Source organism: Camelina sativa, chromosome 16 (assembly GCF_000633955.1).
Source record: "Camelina sativa cultivar DH55 chromosome 16, Cs, whole genome shotgun sequence".
NCBI lineage: Eukaryota > Viridiplantae > Streptophyta > Magnoliopsida > Brassicales > Brassicaceae > Camelina > Camelina sativa.
This window is the reverse complement of record NC_025700.1, coordinates 6,306,825-6,321,301: the sequence shown is the minus strand read 5'-3', so window position 1 is coordinate 6,321,301 and position 14,477 is coordinate 6,306,825. Positions and strand designations below refer to the sequence as shown.

Here is a 14,477-nt window from a genome sequence, read left to right as displayed (position 1 = left end):
AAAAAAAAAAAAAAAAAAAAAAAAAATTTATATCATTCATTCTATTGAAAGCCAACTTAGTTAACAGTTTTGGAAACTTTAAAACTCTCGGATTGCGAGTAACACTTTTCTCACGTAGTGCATTTTGGTTATGACGTTTAACGTAATACTTAGTATATGATCATAAGCAAACAAATAAACTTTCAATTGTTTTGTTGGTTTAATGGAAACAAGACATTTAATATGCAGGATACGTTGCTATAAACTGAGCCAAGCATTTTTAAAATAAATATGCTCTCATTAAAATCCTCTTTTAATGCCTGGAACCCGAGTTTTGCTAGGTGGAACTAAATATTTTTAATGTTCTAAGCCAAGTAACTAATGTGACCGTAACTAGTCCGATAAAGATAGGACATGTGAGTAGGCGAAATATGGTATAATCGAGAGAATGTGATGTTTAGAGAACGTGATATTTATACAGGTATACTTAGCAATCTCATGACATTGCTATCGATCGAATGGACCTGCAAGATTTTATCAAAGATGATTAATAAAATACAAAAGATTAAGAATCCAAACTTTTTTTTGTCCAACCTATAATGCATACAAAGATCTCATACCGAAGATGTACGATGTGAACAACTAAATTATAATTATGAGATATATATTTTCAGTTTTATACATTTTAAATTTAAAATATATATAATAAAAAATTATATGAGTACATTATTAAAAAATCTGAGACATAATATTATAGATCATTTTTATGTTAAGAGCAAAAATTTATATTAGAGGTCTAGTGGAGATCCTCTCTTTTCTAGTTTTTTGGAGGACCAAGGACCAAGAGAGGCCCAGAACCCAATTGTTAACTGGTGCAGCTTCTCTGGGCTGCAATTTGTGATCACAACTAGAGGACCAAAATAAGTACTTTTTTTTTTTTTACTACATGAGTTTATATGAGTATTGGAATAATAGGAATTTTGCACAAAAAAAAAAGGAATAATAGGAATAGGACATGCCGACATAGACAAAAACTGGCGGTATCATCTTAGCTTTTGAAACTCGGTTTTGACTAGACGGACCCTGAGGCAGACACAAACTCAGGTTTCCTCGAATGCTGGGTTTATTTTTCGTTACCAACGTTTTAACATGCAGGAATTATAATTTCTTTTGTTTGTTTGTTAACAATTTATGAAATTATTGAAGATGCCATTTCCAAGAAGATTTTTTTGTTTGTTTGTTGAAGATATGAGAACTGTATATAAATCTTCACATTTATTTGATAAATCACTGATTAAAAATAGTGAAATGAGTCTTTTTTTTCCTTTCTTTTAAATCAAAATACTTTTTTTCTTAAAGTAAATTTTATTTGCTTAATTGGCTAAATTAGCACGCCTTGTGATGTTCGAGACAAATTCCTTCAAAAATAAATAATAAAATTTATCAATACAAAAACCTTTGTTGCATCAATAAAGCACCAATCACATGTTAAGAGAAGTAGTTCTCTTTGGAACAAAAAAAGAAAAAAAAAAAGAGTTGTTTTTTCTTATTAGCATTATATCAATAGTATGACAAAATAAAGTCTTCAATTTAGTCCAAAATTTTTTAGTCTTCTATTTTTAACAATCAAAGCAATTGTCTATCTTTGAAACCCACTATTCCATAACTCAATACCCCACAAGGTCACGACCAAAATAAAAACCAAACCACACCAAACAAAACAGCCATATGCTAATAACCATAATAATGTCACATTGTCACATACTTGAATAAACAGAATGAAGTTGCAGTGTTGTACTTGTACCAATAAATGACCAACAAAAACAATTCGTTTCTTATTATTATTTTTTTTTTGTAAAATAGGTGAAGGAAATTTCAAAACCTTGAGTGATCATTGGATTCTTTGGCATAAGTTATCGTGCTTTAGGGATAATTTCGGTTGTAAAGCTTGTGCTCATTTCAACAGAACTTCTTGATCCCATGTCTTCTTTCCCTCCCCGCTTTGAGTTGTCTAATGTTAGACATTGTTTTAGTTCATTAGTAACTTGAGACATGGTTGGTCTTTTCTCTGAAGAAGGATTCACGCAAGACATTGCTATCTCAAGAGCCTTCCAAACAGAAGTAGGCTCATAATCTCTATTGAGTCTTGGATCCACAACGTTTTCAATATCTCCCTTAGTAAGCATGTATCCCACCCACGCTGCAATGTGCGGCTTTTCTCGGGTTTGCTGAATCACAGGTCGACTTGTGATGATTTCCAATAATACAATTCCAAAGCTATATACATCACTCTTTTCATTCAACCTATTTGTTCGATAATATCTGCAAAACAAGACAATATGGTACTTATTTTCCGAATAAATTAATCATGATTTTATTTATTGGATCAAACTAGTTTGATGATGTAACACTTACTCAGGATCCAAATATCCAGGAGTTCCAGCAACAGCTGTTGAAACATGAGTTTCACCTCCAATTGGAAAAGATCTTGATAGGCCAAAATCTGCAAGTTTTGCTTGGAAGTGTTCGTCTAAAAGTATATTTGTTGTTTTGACATCGCGATGTACCATTGGAGGTTGGCAACCCGTATGTAAGTATTCTAATCCTATATAGAGTAATAGTTATCCATGTTAGATGATAGATATAAAGTGATTGATGGATTTGAGCTTAATACGAACCTTGTGCAGTTTCCACGACAATTTTTAGTCTACTTGACCACTTCAATGGAGAGCCACCACGTTCTCCTATAATTTTAAAAATTTGAGTTGTGTTGTAAGACATGAAACATCAACATATGTCAAGTAATTATTGTTTTAAAACGTGGTAAATTTAATTTTAGTTTAAACCTGAGAGATGTTGTTTTAAGTCTCCGTTGGGTGCATACTCATAAAGGAGGGCCAAGTGGCTTTCTTCGTCACAATATCCAACCAGACTTACCAAATTGACGTGGTGGACTCTCAAAAGAAGTTCAACCTGACCAACAATGTCAAAAAATAAATAATTTAGAGTCACTTCATGTTCTTTATGAAGACAAACAATCAAGTTTTAAATAGTTTACAACATATGCATTTTGTTTTAAACCTTAACATACCTCTGCTTTGAATTCCTTATAGCCTTGTACTGAAGACTGAGAGAGTAGTTTAACTGCTATTGGTTGCGTACCACTCAAAGAACCATGATACACTACCCCGAACCCTCCTTCTCCAAGAACTCTTTCAAAGTTGTCTGTCAGTGTTACTACCTCGGAATATTTGAACCTTTTCGTTTGAGTAAATATAGTTGGCCTTCTTGGTAATTCATGTTGAACTGTAGGTAAAGAATCAACTGTCCCAAAACCAAAAAATTTCATCCTTTAGTATGTCATCATGCATGCAAGTTACAATGAGGATATCCGTCTATGATTAAGTACCTTGCGTTGGCCTTCTCTTTTTGAAAACAAGAATTAGAATTAGCACAGCTACAACGATGAGCACAGAAGCTACCGACGCAACAACTGGTACAACATACTTCTGATTGTTACTTTTGGATGAGGCATCATCACTGAACTTTGAGTTTCCTTGGATCCTTAATTAAGAAGATAAGTAGTGTTGAATAAGACTGAAACTTAACAGAAGCTTGTCACTAGTAGATGGAAAAGAAACGTAAATGTGAAAATCTTACGTTAGCTTTAGCCCATTCTTTTCTTTATCATGAAACACTTTAGGAAGAGGACCCGTAAGATCATTCCAATTTAAGTTTCTGTGCCAAGGTAAAGAAATATTACAACTGTACCAAGTGAAAAAATAAGTGGCACATATGTTTGTTTATATCAACTCACATGTTCGATAATGACTTCATGCTGGCTAGAAACTCAGGTACTCCTCCGGTAAAACTGTTGTTTGACAAGTCCCTAACATTTATAAAACGTGAAAAGTCAATACATATATTTTTTCGTTTAAATTTACAGGATGACGAAAATATTATGATATGGGATATTTTTTCTCGTCCAATTTGTAACACAATATCTATTTTTAAAAAAATATGTGGTCAGTTGATCAAAAGATATATGTTTTCTCATGTGTTACGTTAGGTACTAAAGTATATTAATAGCGTAGCTCTTAATTAGTCTCTTACAGTTTTCGAAGCTCGGTCAAATTTTGGAAGGCAGGCGCTATCACCCCTTTTAATCCTCGTGATGACAAATCTCTGTTTGTGTCATAAGAACAAATTTGAAGTGTAAAATATTAGAGAGATTTAGGTTTTACCACAAAACAATATGCTTATGGGACCGTGATCTTACAAGGAAATAATTCTTGGAGGTGCAGACTTATTGGCGTAGCTGCACTTTAGATCTTCCCATCTTAATAGCTCAGGGACACAAGGATCTCCTTGCCAACTAATCATCTTCAGCCCATAAATTGCTTCGATATCCTTCATAGCAGCGACTGACATATATAAATGAAAAAAGATTGAAAAATATAGTAAATAAGTTGGTTCATTTATCGCATTATCATGTTTTTCATGATTTCACACATATGTTCAACAAGTATCATGTTTTCTTATTTGATAACACAATGTTTAGCATGATATTACGCTAATTGTTCAAATCAAACACGAAAACACATAATTTATTTATGTTTTTCTCCCAATTTCGTAAAAAAATCTTGTAAATTAAATATAAGTCCTTAATTTGTTAATTAGGCTACAGAGTATAGATGAAAAGTGGCGTACCATCATTTGGATTTGTTTCATCATATGGAAAGTCCAATACCTTGAAAGCCTCAATAGCATTAATCAGTGGTGGAAGAGTTGACCTTGGAGTTCTAACGAGATCCAAGTAGCACAACCCAAAGCTACATTTCTGAGGTGATACGTTGTATATGGTATCTAACTGTAACATTGTCGGACTATACGCTGATTTAATAATAGTATCTTCTAGTTCAATGTCGAATTCTCTAGTATCGTTGGCTCTTAAGGCTTGTATCTCGGCAAAGTGAAAGTACACATTAACTTTGTCACTGTCGTCCGCTAGTGACAATCGAATTCTCAATGGCGTGGTAACATTTTTGGGAGTAACTCCAGACCTACTTACAGCTTCTGGTACTTGAAAGGGACTGGATGATCTCACACTGAGTGTTGTGTTTACATCTGTTTCAGACAAATCATATCGATTCCATTTGCGATCAAAGACATCATCCGGATAGCTGAAATAATCTTTGGGTTAGTGTTTGCTGAGTGGAAGCATATGAGGTCAATGGTACGGTATTGTAAAATGAATAAAATAACATATGCATATACTACCTCCATTCATTTTATATCCCTATATTTCTCAAATTGACATGTTTCTCCTAGAAAATAATAGATAGTTTTCTCTAAGAAACCTAAAGCCTAAATATAACATCTTTTGTCCCAAAAAAAAATAAAAAAATAAAAAAAAATAACATCTTTACTCGATTGATCATGAACGTTAAATTGTTTGGCAAAGCTGAGTTAACATACCGTATCACAGCCGTAGAATTGCTAGTATAGGCCCGCCGGTAAATGAGGTCCAAGGGACCGAATTGTGTCATATAGGAATCATTTCTTAATGGACGTAGTTCCAAGGTTGATATCATTGGTATTGTTGGTCCTGTTTTGACAAGACAAATCTGCAATAAGTTGGATTTTGTCATGTAAATGATCTCACCATCATTCCAGAATTCCAAGTCCACCGCCATCCACATGTTAGGCCCAACATGTAAATCAAATTTGGGGTATACATCAAGACCATCATAGTTTCCATATCCGAATCCAGCTCTTATTAAATAGTTGATGCCTTGCTCTACTTTTAGGTTATAGCAGTTTCGTATTCCATCGGGGAAATATCTCAAATCCTTATATTGCCTATAGTCATATCTGTTATCATCCCCAGCTTCACCACGCAAACCGCTTGAAATGAAATCGACATCGGATGAGAACGTTAATCCGGTGTCTGAGTCGGTGTAAGGAGACAAATCCGCGGGTAAACCACAGTCCAAACTGATGAATCCTGACAAGTCACAAAATGTATCGTTAGCGCAAATAATGTTCCTTTTTTTTGTTAGAATATAAAGAAGATAATCAAAAGTTTTGAAAAAGAGAGAACACTTAATTTTCTTAAACCAAATATCTTATAACTATAACCGTTATGTGAGTTCTTTAGTGTCTAGCTGTCTATGCATACAATTAAAAAAACAGTTAATTATGATATCGATCAGCCTATCAAGAACACTAAAAAACTACAAGTCTTCAGCAATGGTTTAACCTCAAAAAGTGAGCATGAAGCAAATTATTAACAATACTTTAATAAATGATATGAAAACTACCTTGTTGGTCAGACTGAGCTTGAGCGAGATGTGTAAGGGCAAAAGCGCCAAAGCTCAACAACACCAATAAAAGTTGTCGATGACCCTCCATTTTCAAGTTAGCATACAAACTTCTAAAGACTGTCGAAAACATATATTGACTTTAAGATTGAGAAACTCTCCTATAGAATCGTTTCATGTTACTCGTCCCAGCACGTCTGAATTGGTCTAACGGAAATATATACATTTAATTCTACATTATGGAAAAAAGGCGAACAATTTAATCATAAATCAAAGCACATGATCTAATCTTTCTTTAAAATATGTAAAAACCTGCCAAGTTGATATAATGTCAAAGCTTCATATAGCTATTTGATAATGCGGTTAATGACTTTCAACGACTTGTATTTAACAACTTGGTCGATTTAATACAGTTTGTTGACTTTCACCTCAATCATACTTTGGTCTTTGAAAGAAAAATATTAGTTTCATTTGCCTGTGATACATCAAATAATTAAGTTTAAAGATAGCTGGCTGTGTCAAATGTAAAGACGAAGTATAAAAATTCTCAGCATATTTATATACTATATAGTATCAATGACATGCATGTTTACATGCAGTAAACATGCAGTTATGATATATAGCTCACATAGCCACTTCACATTCGCATTATGCCATTATATCATAACTAGATTACTGTAGTAGTCTCTCTCTTAGTACGACACAATATATTTTTTCATCGTAGAGGTAAGAAGCATTGTTTACCCAAACATCATCAACTTTCTTTTTTAACTATATAACGCACATATGTAATAATTTTTTTTTTTTTTTTTAAGTTTTATAATACTGCCCTTTCTGACGAGTCTACGAGAACTTGTTGTATAATAGTTGACATGGCTTTGTGGGCATTGAAAGATAATCCGTCTAATATAATTGTAATCTCAAAGATCATCGAAGAAGACAAGGCTTTCATTGATCAGCTTGAAATGTATCGTGAGATATATTTCAATGTTCTCACATCAAGTAGGCTACGTACCGAAGGAAACTTCCAATGGCTTTTCGGAAATCTAGAAGAAAAGCCTATCGAGCAAAACCTGAACCTTACAACGTATTAATCAAAGCATCTGATCAGTTCTTTGTTTAAACAATATATAAAACCTGCCAAGTTCAGGTGAACGGTGGTTTAGTGGGTTTTTTTAGCAGCTCTCGTGGTCTTCGCCAGGGCTGCTCCTTGTCACCTTATCTGTTTGTGATATGCATGGAGGTTCTTTCAAAAATGTTGGATAGAGCAGCTGGGGTGAAGAGTTTTGGGTACCATCCCCGATGTAAGAACCTCGGGCTCACTCACCTGAGTTTTGCAGATGATTTAATGGTTCTTTCGGATGGCAAAGCTAGATCAGTGGCAGGGATTGTTGCCGTGTTTGATGCTTTTGCTAAGATATCGGGTTTGAAGATAAGTATGGAGAAATCAACACTATTTTTGGCGGGTGTTTCTCCATCTAATGCTGAACTCATTGCTTCTCGGTTTCCATTTACTCTTGGCCAGCTACCAGTTCGTTATCTTGGGCTACCTCTGGTTACAAGAAAACTTAGCAATAGCGATCTAACGCCTCTGCTCGAACAGCTGCGAGGTCGGATAAGCTCTTGGCAGTCTGCTCTCTCTCTTTCGCTGGTCGTTTGAATCTCATCTCTTCAGTTTTGTGGAGCACTTGTAATTTTTGGATGGCAGCATATCGATTACCAGCTTCTTGTATTGATGAAATAAACTCTATTTGCTCTGCTTTCCTTTGGTCGGGAACAGAGCTAAATAGTCACAAAGCAAAGTTGTCTTGGAATGCTGTTTGTAAACCGAAAGCAGAGGGGGGTTTGGTGTTGAGATCTCTTAAAAAGGCAAATACTGTTGGCTGTTTAAAACTGGTTTGGCGAATTGTATCCCGAGGCAACTCCCTATGGATCCGTTGGGTGTATATGAATCTAATGAAAGACCAATCCTTTTGGTCTATCAAGACCAGCTCAAGCCTGGGATCCTGGATATGGCGTAAGTTGCTCAAATATCGTGATCTCGCTCGGCCGTTGTGTAGAGTGGAGGTTGGTAATGGGGAGTCCACTTCTTTCTGGTATGATAATTGGTCTTCTATGGGTGTTTTATTTGATTATGGAGGAGATAGAGGCATGATGGACATGGGGATCCCAAAACAGAGTACATTGGCTGAAGCTTGGCGTACACGTAGACGACACCGCCATAGATTTAATCATCTTAATGATATGGAGGCTATTCTGCACACTCAATGGCTGCAGCGACGTGATACGTCTGATAATCTGTTATGGCGAGGGAAGGGGGACAGTTTTAGATCAGCTTTCTCCACCCGTGACACTTGGAACCATATACGAACGACGGCAACTACTGTTGCGTGGAATAAGGGAGTCTGGTTTACTCATGCGGTCCCTAAGTATTCCTTTTGTGTGTGGTTGGCCGCGCATGATCGGCTTTCAACAGGTGAGCGTATGATTCAATGGACTGGACAGGCTGCAGGTTCCTGTGTTTTATGCCACATTGCTCTTGAAACTCGAACTCATCTATTTTTTTCCTGCTCTTACGCTACTGAAGTATGGACTTCATTGGCAAAAGGAATATTTAGAACCCAGTATTCGACTGATTGGGTTGCTCAGCTTGATTCTATCTCGAGGATCAACACAGTGGTGTGGAGATTTTTCTACGCCGCAGTCTTTTCCAAGTAGTCGTTTATACCATTTGGCATGAGCGGAATGGGCGGAGGCATGGTGAGGCGGCTCACACTGCATCTCAGCTCATTGGATGGGTCGATAAGCAGATCAAGGACCAGCTAACTGCAATTGGGAAAATGGGAGATCGCCGTTATGATGAAGCATACCAACTGTGGTTGCAGTCCCGACAATAGCTCATCTGCTTTAGTTCTATATTTTTAATCTTCTGTCTAAATTTTACTCTCAAAAACATTCAGCAAACGCTGCAACAGTTGTAACAAAGTATATTTTCTTTTGAATATAATTTTACATTAAATTCAAAAAAAAAAACCTGCCAAGTTGATATAATGCAAAAGCTTCATAACTTTATGATAATCCTGCCAATGACTTGAACGTCTTGTATTTAACAACAATTTGAGGCAGATTGCACTGCAGACCCAGTCAGATTTCTCTCAACACAAATAACCGATCCTACTAGTAATTTAAACGTTCAAAGCAAAAATCATTTGTTTTCTCTTTAAACCCATGCTATTTGGCTAATTAGCAACGTTCTGATGTTCGTTATAAATTCTCTCAAATATATAGAACTATCTCCCTTTGAAAAAAAAAGAACAAAAAAAACCAATAGATTAATATACAGTATGACAAATAAAGTCTTCAACCAACACCAACCAAACAAAACACCTACACTAATAGCCAAAATGTCACATACGAGCACAATCAGAAGTAAATACAATGAAGTTGTAGTGTTCCACGGATAAATGACCAACAAAAATATAATTTTCGTAAAATAAGTCGAGGAAATTTCAAAACCATTAGTGAGCTTTGGATTTTTTTTGGCATAAGTTAGCGTGCTTTAGGGATAATTTCGGTTGTGAAGCTTGTGCTCATTTCAGCAGAACTTCTTGATCCCATGTCTTCTCTCCCTCCTCGCTTTGAGTTGTCTAATGTTAGACATTGTTTTAGTTCATTAGTAACTTGAGACATGGTTGGTCTTTTCTCTGAAGAAGGATTCACGCAAGACATTGCTATCTCAAGAGCCTTCCAAACAGAAGTAGACTCATAATCTTTATTGAGTCTTGGATCCACAACATTTTCAATATCTCCCTTAGACAGCATGTATCCCACCCATGCTGCTATGTGCGGCTTTTCTCTGGTTTGCTGAATAACAGGTCGACTTGTGATGATCTCCAATAATACAATCCCAAAGCTGTATACATCACTCTTTTCATTCAACCTATTTGTTCGATAATATCTGCAAAACAAGACATGAAATTTATATTTCAAATGAATCATAACTTTTTTTGGATCGAATTGGTTAGATGATGTAACACTTACTCAGGATCCAAATATCCAGGAGTTCCAGCAACAGCAGTTGAAACATGAGTTTCACCTCCAATTGGAAAAGATCTTGACAGGCCAAAATCTGCAAGTTTTGCTTGGAAATGTTCGTCTAAAAGAATATTTGTTGTTTTGACATCGCGATGTACCATTGGAGGTTGGCAACCCGTATGTAAGTATTCTAATCCTATATAGAATAATAGTTATCCATGTTAGATGATAGATATAAAGTGATTGATGGATTTGAGCTTAATACGAACCTTGTGCAGTTTCCACGACAATTTTTAGTCTACTTGACCACTTCAATGGAGAGCCACCACGTTCTCCTATAATTTTAAAAACACTAGTGGTGTTGTAAGACATGAAACATCAACATATGTCAAGTAATTCTTCTTTTGAAAAAAAACAAAAACAAGAAAAAAAAAGATTCAAATTTTAACCTGCGAGATGCTGTTTTAAGTCTCCGTTGGGTGCATACTCATAAAGGAGGGCCAAGTGGCCTTCTTCGTCACAGTATCCAACCAAACTAACCAAATTGACGTGGTGAACTCTCAAAAGAAGTTCAACCTGACATGTCAAAAAGAATTTAGAGGCATGCATTACATGTTCTTTATGAAGGTATATAATCCATGTTTAAATATGGTTTACAACATCGAACATACCTCTGCTTTGAATTCCTTATAGCCTTGTACTGAAGATTGAGAGAGTAGTTTAACAGCTATTGGTTGCGTACCATTTAAAGAACCATGATACACTACTCCGAACCCTCCTTCTCCTAGAACTCTTTCAAAGTTGTCAGTCAGTGCCGCTACCTCTGAATAGGTGAATCTTTTTGTCTGCGTAATTATGGACTGCCTACTTGTTGGTAGCACGTGTTGAACTGTCGATGAGGAAGCAACTGTCCACAGCCGAATTTTCCATATGATTTATTTTTCTTTAATATACCATAATGTATGTTATAAAAAAGATGTATCCCTTATATAAATAAGTACCTTGTATTGGCCTTTTCTTTTTGAAAACGAGAATTAGAATCACCACAGCTATAATAATGAGCACAGAAGCTGCTGATGCAACCACTGGTAAAACGTACTTTTGATTGTTACTTTTGCATGACGCATCAGCACAAACCCTCGGGTTTCCTTGGATCCTTAAGAAAGCAGGTTTATTTGAATAAGACTTGACACAAAACAAAAGCTTGATGAAAACAAAATATATGGTGAAAATTTTACGTTAGCTTTAGCCCACTCTTTTCTCTATCATGAAAAGTTTTGGGAAGAGGACCCGTAAGATCGTTCCAATTTAAGTTTCTGTCAAGGCAAAGAAAATATTACAGAAAAAAAAAAAGAACAGTCTAGTGAAAATACGTAGCCGATAAGAATTAGTTTGAATCTAACTCACATGATCGATAATGATTTCATGCTGGCTAGAAACTCGGGCACCTCTCCGGTCAAACTGTTATTTGATAAGTCCCTAACATTTTTTAAAAGTTAAGATTGTAAAAGATTACGGTGAATGATGTCAGACAAAAATATTATGATAAATGATAATAGGTTAACAAAAAAAAAAGAAAATATAAATGATAATAGAAGAGAAAAAAAAAAACATATTATTCATTTACAATTTTTGAAGCTCAGTCAAATTTTGGAAGGCATGTGTTATGACTCCTTTCAATCCGTGGGATGATAAATCTCTGTTTATATTATTACAACAAATTTAAAGTATAAGATACATAAGAGTGATGTTTTAAAATGAAAATTGTATGAGATAGTGATCTTACGTACAAGGAAATAATTCTTGGAGGAGTGGACTTATTTGTGTAGCTGCACTTTAGATCCTCCCATTTTAAGAGTTCAGGGACGCAAGGATCTCCCTGCCAACTTATTATGTTCAATCCATAACTTTCTTGGATATTTTTCATAGCAGCGACTGACATATATAGAAGAAGTCAAGAATTAGTATAGAAGATATCATGTTTCGCTTGTTAGGGTATACAAAGAGGAATAAAGATGATCAGTGACATACCATCGTCTGGATTTGTTTCAGCATATGGAAAATCCAAAACCGTGAATGCCTCAATAGCATTAATCAGTGGTGGAAGAGTTGATCTTTGAGTTCTTACAAGGTCTAAGTCGCAGGAGCCAAATCCGCATTTTTGTGGAGATATGTTGTATTTTGTTTCCGATTGTAACACCTTAGGACTATAAGCTTTATGAATAATATCTCCATCCAACAAAATGTCAAACTCCCTAGTATCATTTGCATTTAGGGTTTGGATCTCGGCGAAATGAAAGTAGACATTAACTTTGTCACTATCATCGTTAGTAAACATGTAAAACCCCAATGGTAAGGTGATATTTTTAGGGGAGATACCCGACCTGCTTACAGCATCTGGCACTACAAAAGGATTACTGGAAGTCACGTTGAGAGTGGTGTTTACGTTCGTTTCAAACCAGTTATATGGAACCCATTTTCGATCAAAGACATCATCAGGATATCTGAAAAAAAATGTTGGGTTAGTCATAAAAAAGTAAGTTAAATGGATCTTGTTACATTGCATATGATCAGTGGTATTAATAATTAATTTGAATGACTGAGTGAAAGAATCAAATTGACATGATCAGTTTGCATATTATAAATAAAACTTATCTTTAATTTTAACTATAGTTGTTGAAACTAACTTACATACCGTATAAAGCCACCAGAATTGCCTGTATAGGCCCGACGGTATATTAGGTTCAAGGGACCAAGTTGTGTCATATAAGAATCATTTCTTAATGGCCGTAGTTCCAAGGTTGATATCATTGGTATAGTTGATCCTGTCTTGACAAGACAAATCTGCAATAAATTTGACTTTGACATGTAAATGATCTCACGATCATCGTCGTTATCCAAATCCACCGCGATCCACATGTTAGGCCCAACATGTAAATCAAATTTGGGATACACATTAAGACCATCATAATTTCCATATGAGAAACCAGCTCTTATTAGATAGTTGGTTCCCTTGTTTACTGTTAGATTATAGCAGTTTCGTATTCCATCCGGAAAATATCTTAGATCCTTGTATTGCCTGTAGATATAAGTCACAGTATCCCCAGGTTCACCACGTTTACCGCTTTGGATGAAATCAGCATCAGACGAAAATGTTAGACCGGTTACTGGGTCGGTATAAGGAGACTCACCAGGAGGTAAACCACAATCTAAACTGATGAATCCTGGCGAAACACAAAATAGTTAGGGTGCCATATCATTTTTTCTTTCTTTCCTGTAATAGTATATATATGAAAGGCAACTAGAAAAATTATTGAAAAAAGGAGATTATCTTCTAATCTTAAACCAAATCTCTCGGCTCTATATAGCCCTGATGTCGATTGTACACTGACCATGCATGCAGCTACACTAGATCAATGATCTTGACATACATGATACATGTTACTTATCAATCTTTAAGTGTGTCAAAAGTGCAGATATATCAATTAATAAAACTACCTTGTTGATCAGGCTGAGCTTGAACAATATGTATAATGGCAAAAATCCCGACGCTCACCGCCAGTAATAGTTTGCAATGACATCCCATTTTCAAGTAATCATACAAACTTTGGAATTGAACGATTATGTGAAGTATATGAGAGAATATATTGAGTTTTTTTTCCAGTATTATAATAATTTTTTAAAAAATGCATATATGTGTTGGTGTGGAAAACTTCTCAAATTAATATGTTCGTGTTACTCATCCCAGCACGTCTCAACCTGGTCTAACAAAAAACATATATATTTATATTCCAACTTGAGGGAAAATGTAATTTTATCAAAGCACCTGCTGTTATCTTTATTTAAAACAAAACAATGTAAAACCTACCAAGTTGATCTAATGTCAAACCCATATATATATAGCTATATGATAATTCCAGTTGGACTAATGTATATATTTTTGTTAGACAAGTTTCGACGTGCTGGGATGAGGAACATGAACAAAGCTCGTCATATCCTAGTTTCTCTTAAATTTTCTCACCACTCGTCTATTTTGTGCCTTAAAAAAAGGTTTATTTTTCTTTTGGGCTCAAGTATTTAAACCAGAGACTGTAGAAGATTAATCTTATTGTATTATACATTGATTAATGAGTACAAGAA

At 35.2% G+C, this 14,477-nt stretch overlaps 2 protein-coding genes across 3 annotated transcripts; both read right to left on the bottom strand.

Moving 5' to 3' along the window:
- On the bottom strand, positions 1,688–6,475 carry LOC104749992 (probable LRR receptor-like serine/threonine-protein kinase At2g28960). The gene is made up of 13 exons (XM_010471714.1): positions 6,303–6,475; positions 5,458–5,986; positions 4,690–5,162; positions 4,259–4,403; positions 4,093–4,164; positions 3,797–3,868; positions 3,640–3,717; positions 3,389–3,543; positions 3,071–3,303; positions 2,826–2,952; positions 2,658–2,723; positions 2,395–2,584; positions 1,688–2,301 (listed from the first exon to the last, which is right to left on the bottom strand). Exons 1-13 carry the CDS (start codon positions 6,433–6,435, stop codon positions 1,893–1,895), a joined length of 2,682 nt encoding a protein of 893 aa, XP_010470016.1. The 5' UTR covers positions 6,436–6,475; the 3' UTR covers positions 1,688–1,892.
- Positions 9,616–13,928, bottom strand: LOC104749991 (probable LRR receptor-like serine/threonine-protein kinase At2g28960). Of its 2 annotated transcripts, none has more exons than XM_010471712.1 (13): positions 13,836–13,928; positions 13,033–13,561; positions 12,369–12,841; positions 12,128–12,272; positions 11,965–12,036; positions 11,745–11,816; positions 11,576–11,653; positions 11,339–11,493; positions 11,009–11,244; positions 10,787–10,913; positions 10,607–10,672; positions 10,344–10,533; positions 9,616–10,260 (listed from the first exon to the last, which is right to left on the bottom strand). In XM_010471712.1, exons 1-13 carry the CDS (start codon positions 13,921–13,923, stop codon positions 9,852–9,854), a joined length of 2,640 nt encoding a protein of 879 aa, XP_010470014.1. In that variant the 5' UTR covers positions 13,924–13,928; the 3' UTR covers positions 9,616–9,851. The 2 variants fall into 2 exon arrangements, with proteins under 2 accessions (XP_010470014.1, XP_010470015.1); XM_010471713.1 differs by having other exon boundaries at positions 13,033–13,551.

Bases quoted from the DNA above. Each gene is read 5' to 3' on its own strand.
- LOC104749991 (XM_010471712.1), bottom strand. From the start codon at position 13,923: ATGGGATGTCATTGCAAACTATTACTGGCGGTGAGCGTCGGGATTTTT. The intron at 12,037-12,127 runs GTACGTAAGATC...TAATATAAACAG, and splicing joins CCTCCAAGAATTATTTCCTT to AGATTTATCATCCCACGGAT. The intron at 11,817-11,964 runs GTAAATGAATAA...AAAAAATGTTAG, and splicing joins TTGACTGAGCTTCAAAAATT to GGACTTATCAAATAACAGTT.
- LOC104749992 (XM_010471714.1), bottom strand. From the start codon at position 6,435: ATGTTTTCGACAGTCTTTAGAAGTTTGTATGCTAACTTGAAAATGGAG. The intron at 3,304-3,388 runs GTACTTAATCAT...GTTTTGGGACAG, and splicing joins AAAGAGAAGGCCAACGCAAG to TTGATTCTTTACCTACAGTT. The intron at 2,953-3,070 runs GTATGTTAAGGT...ATTGTTGGTCAG, and splicing joins ATAAGGAATTCAAAGCAGAG to GTTGAACTTCTTTTGAGAGT.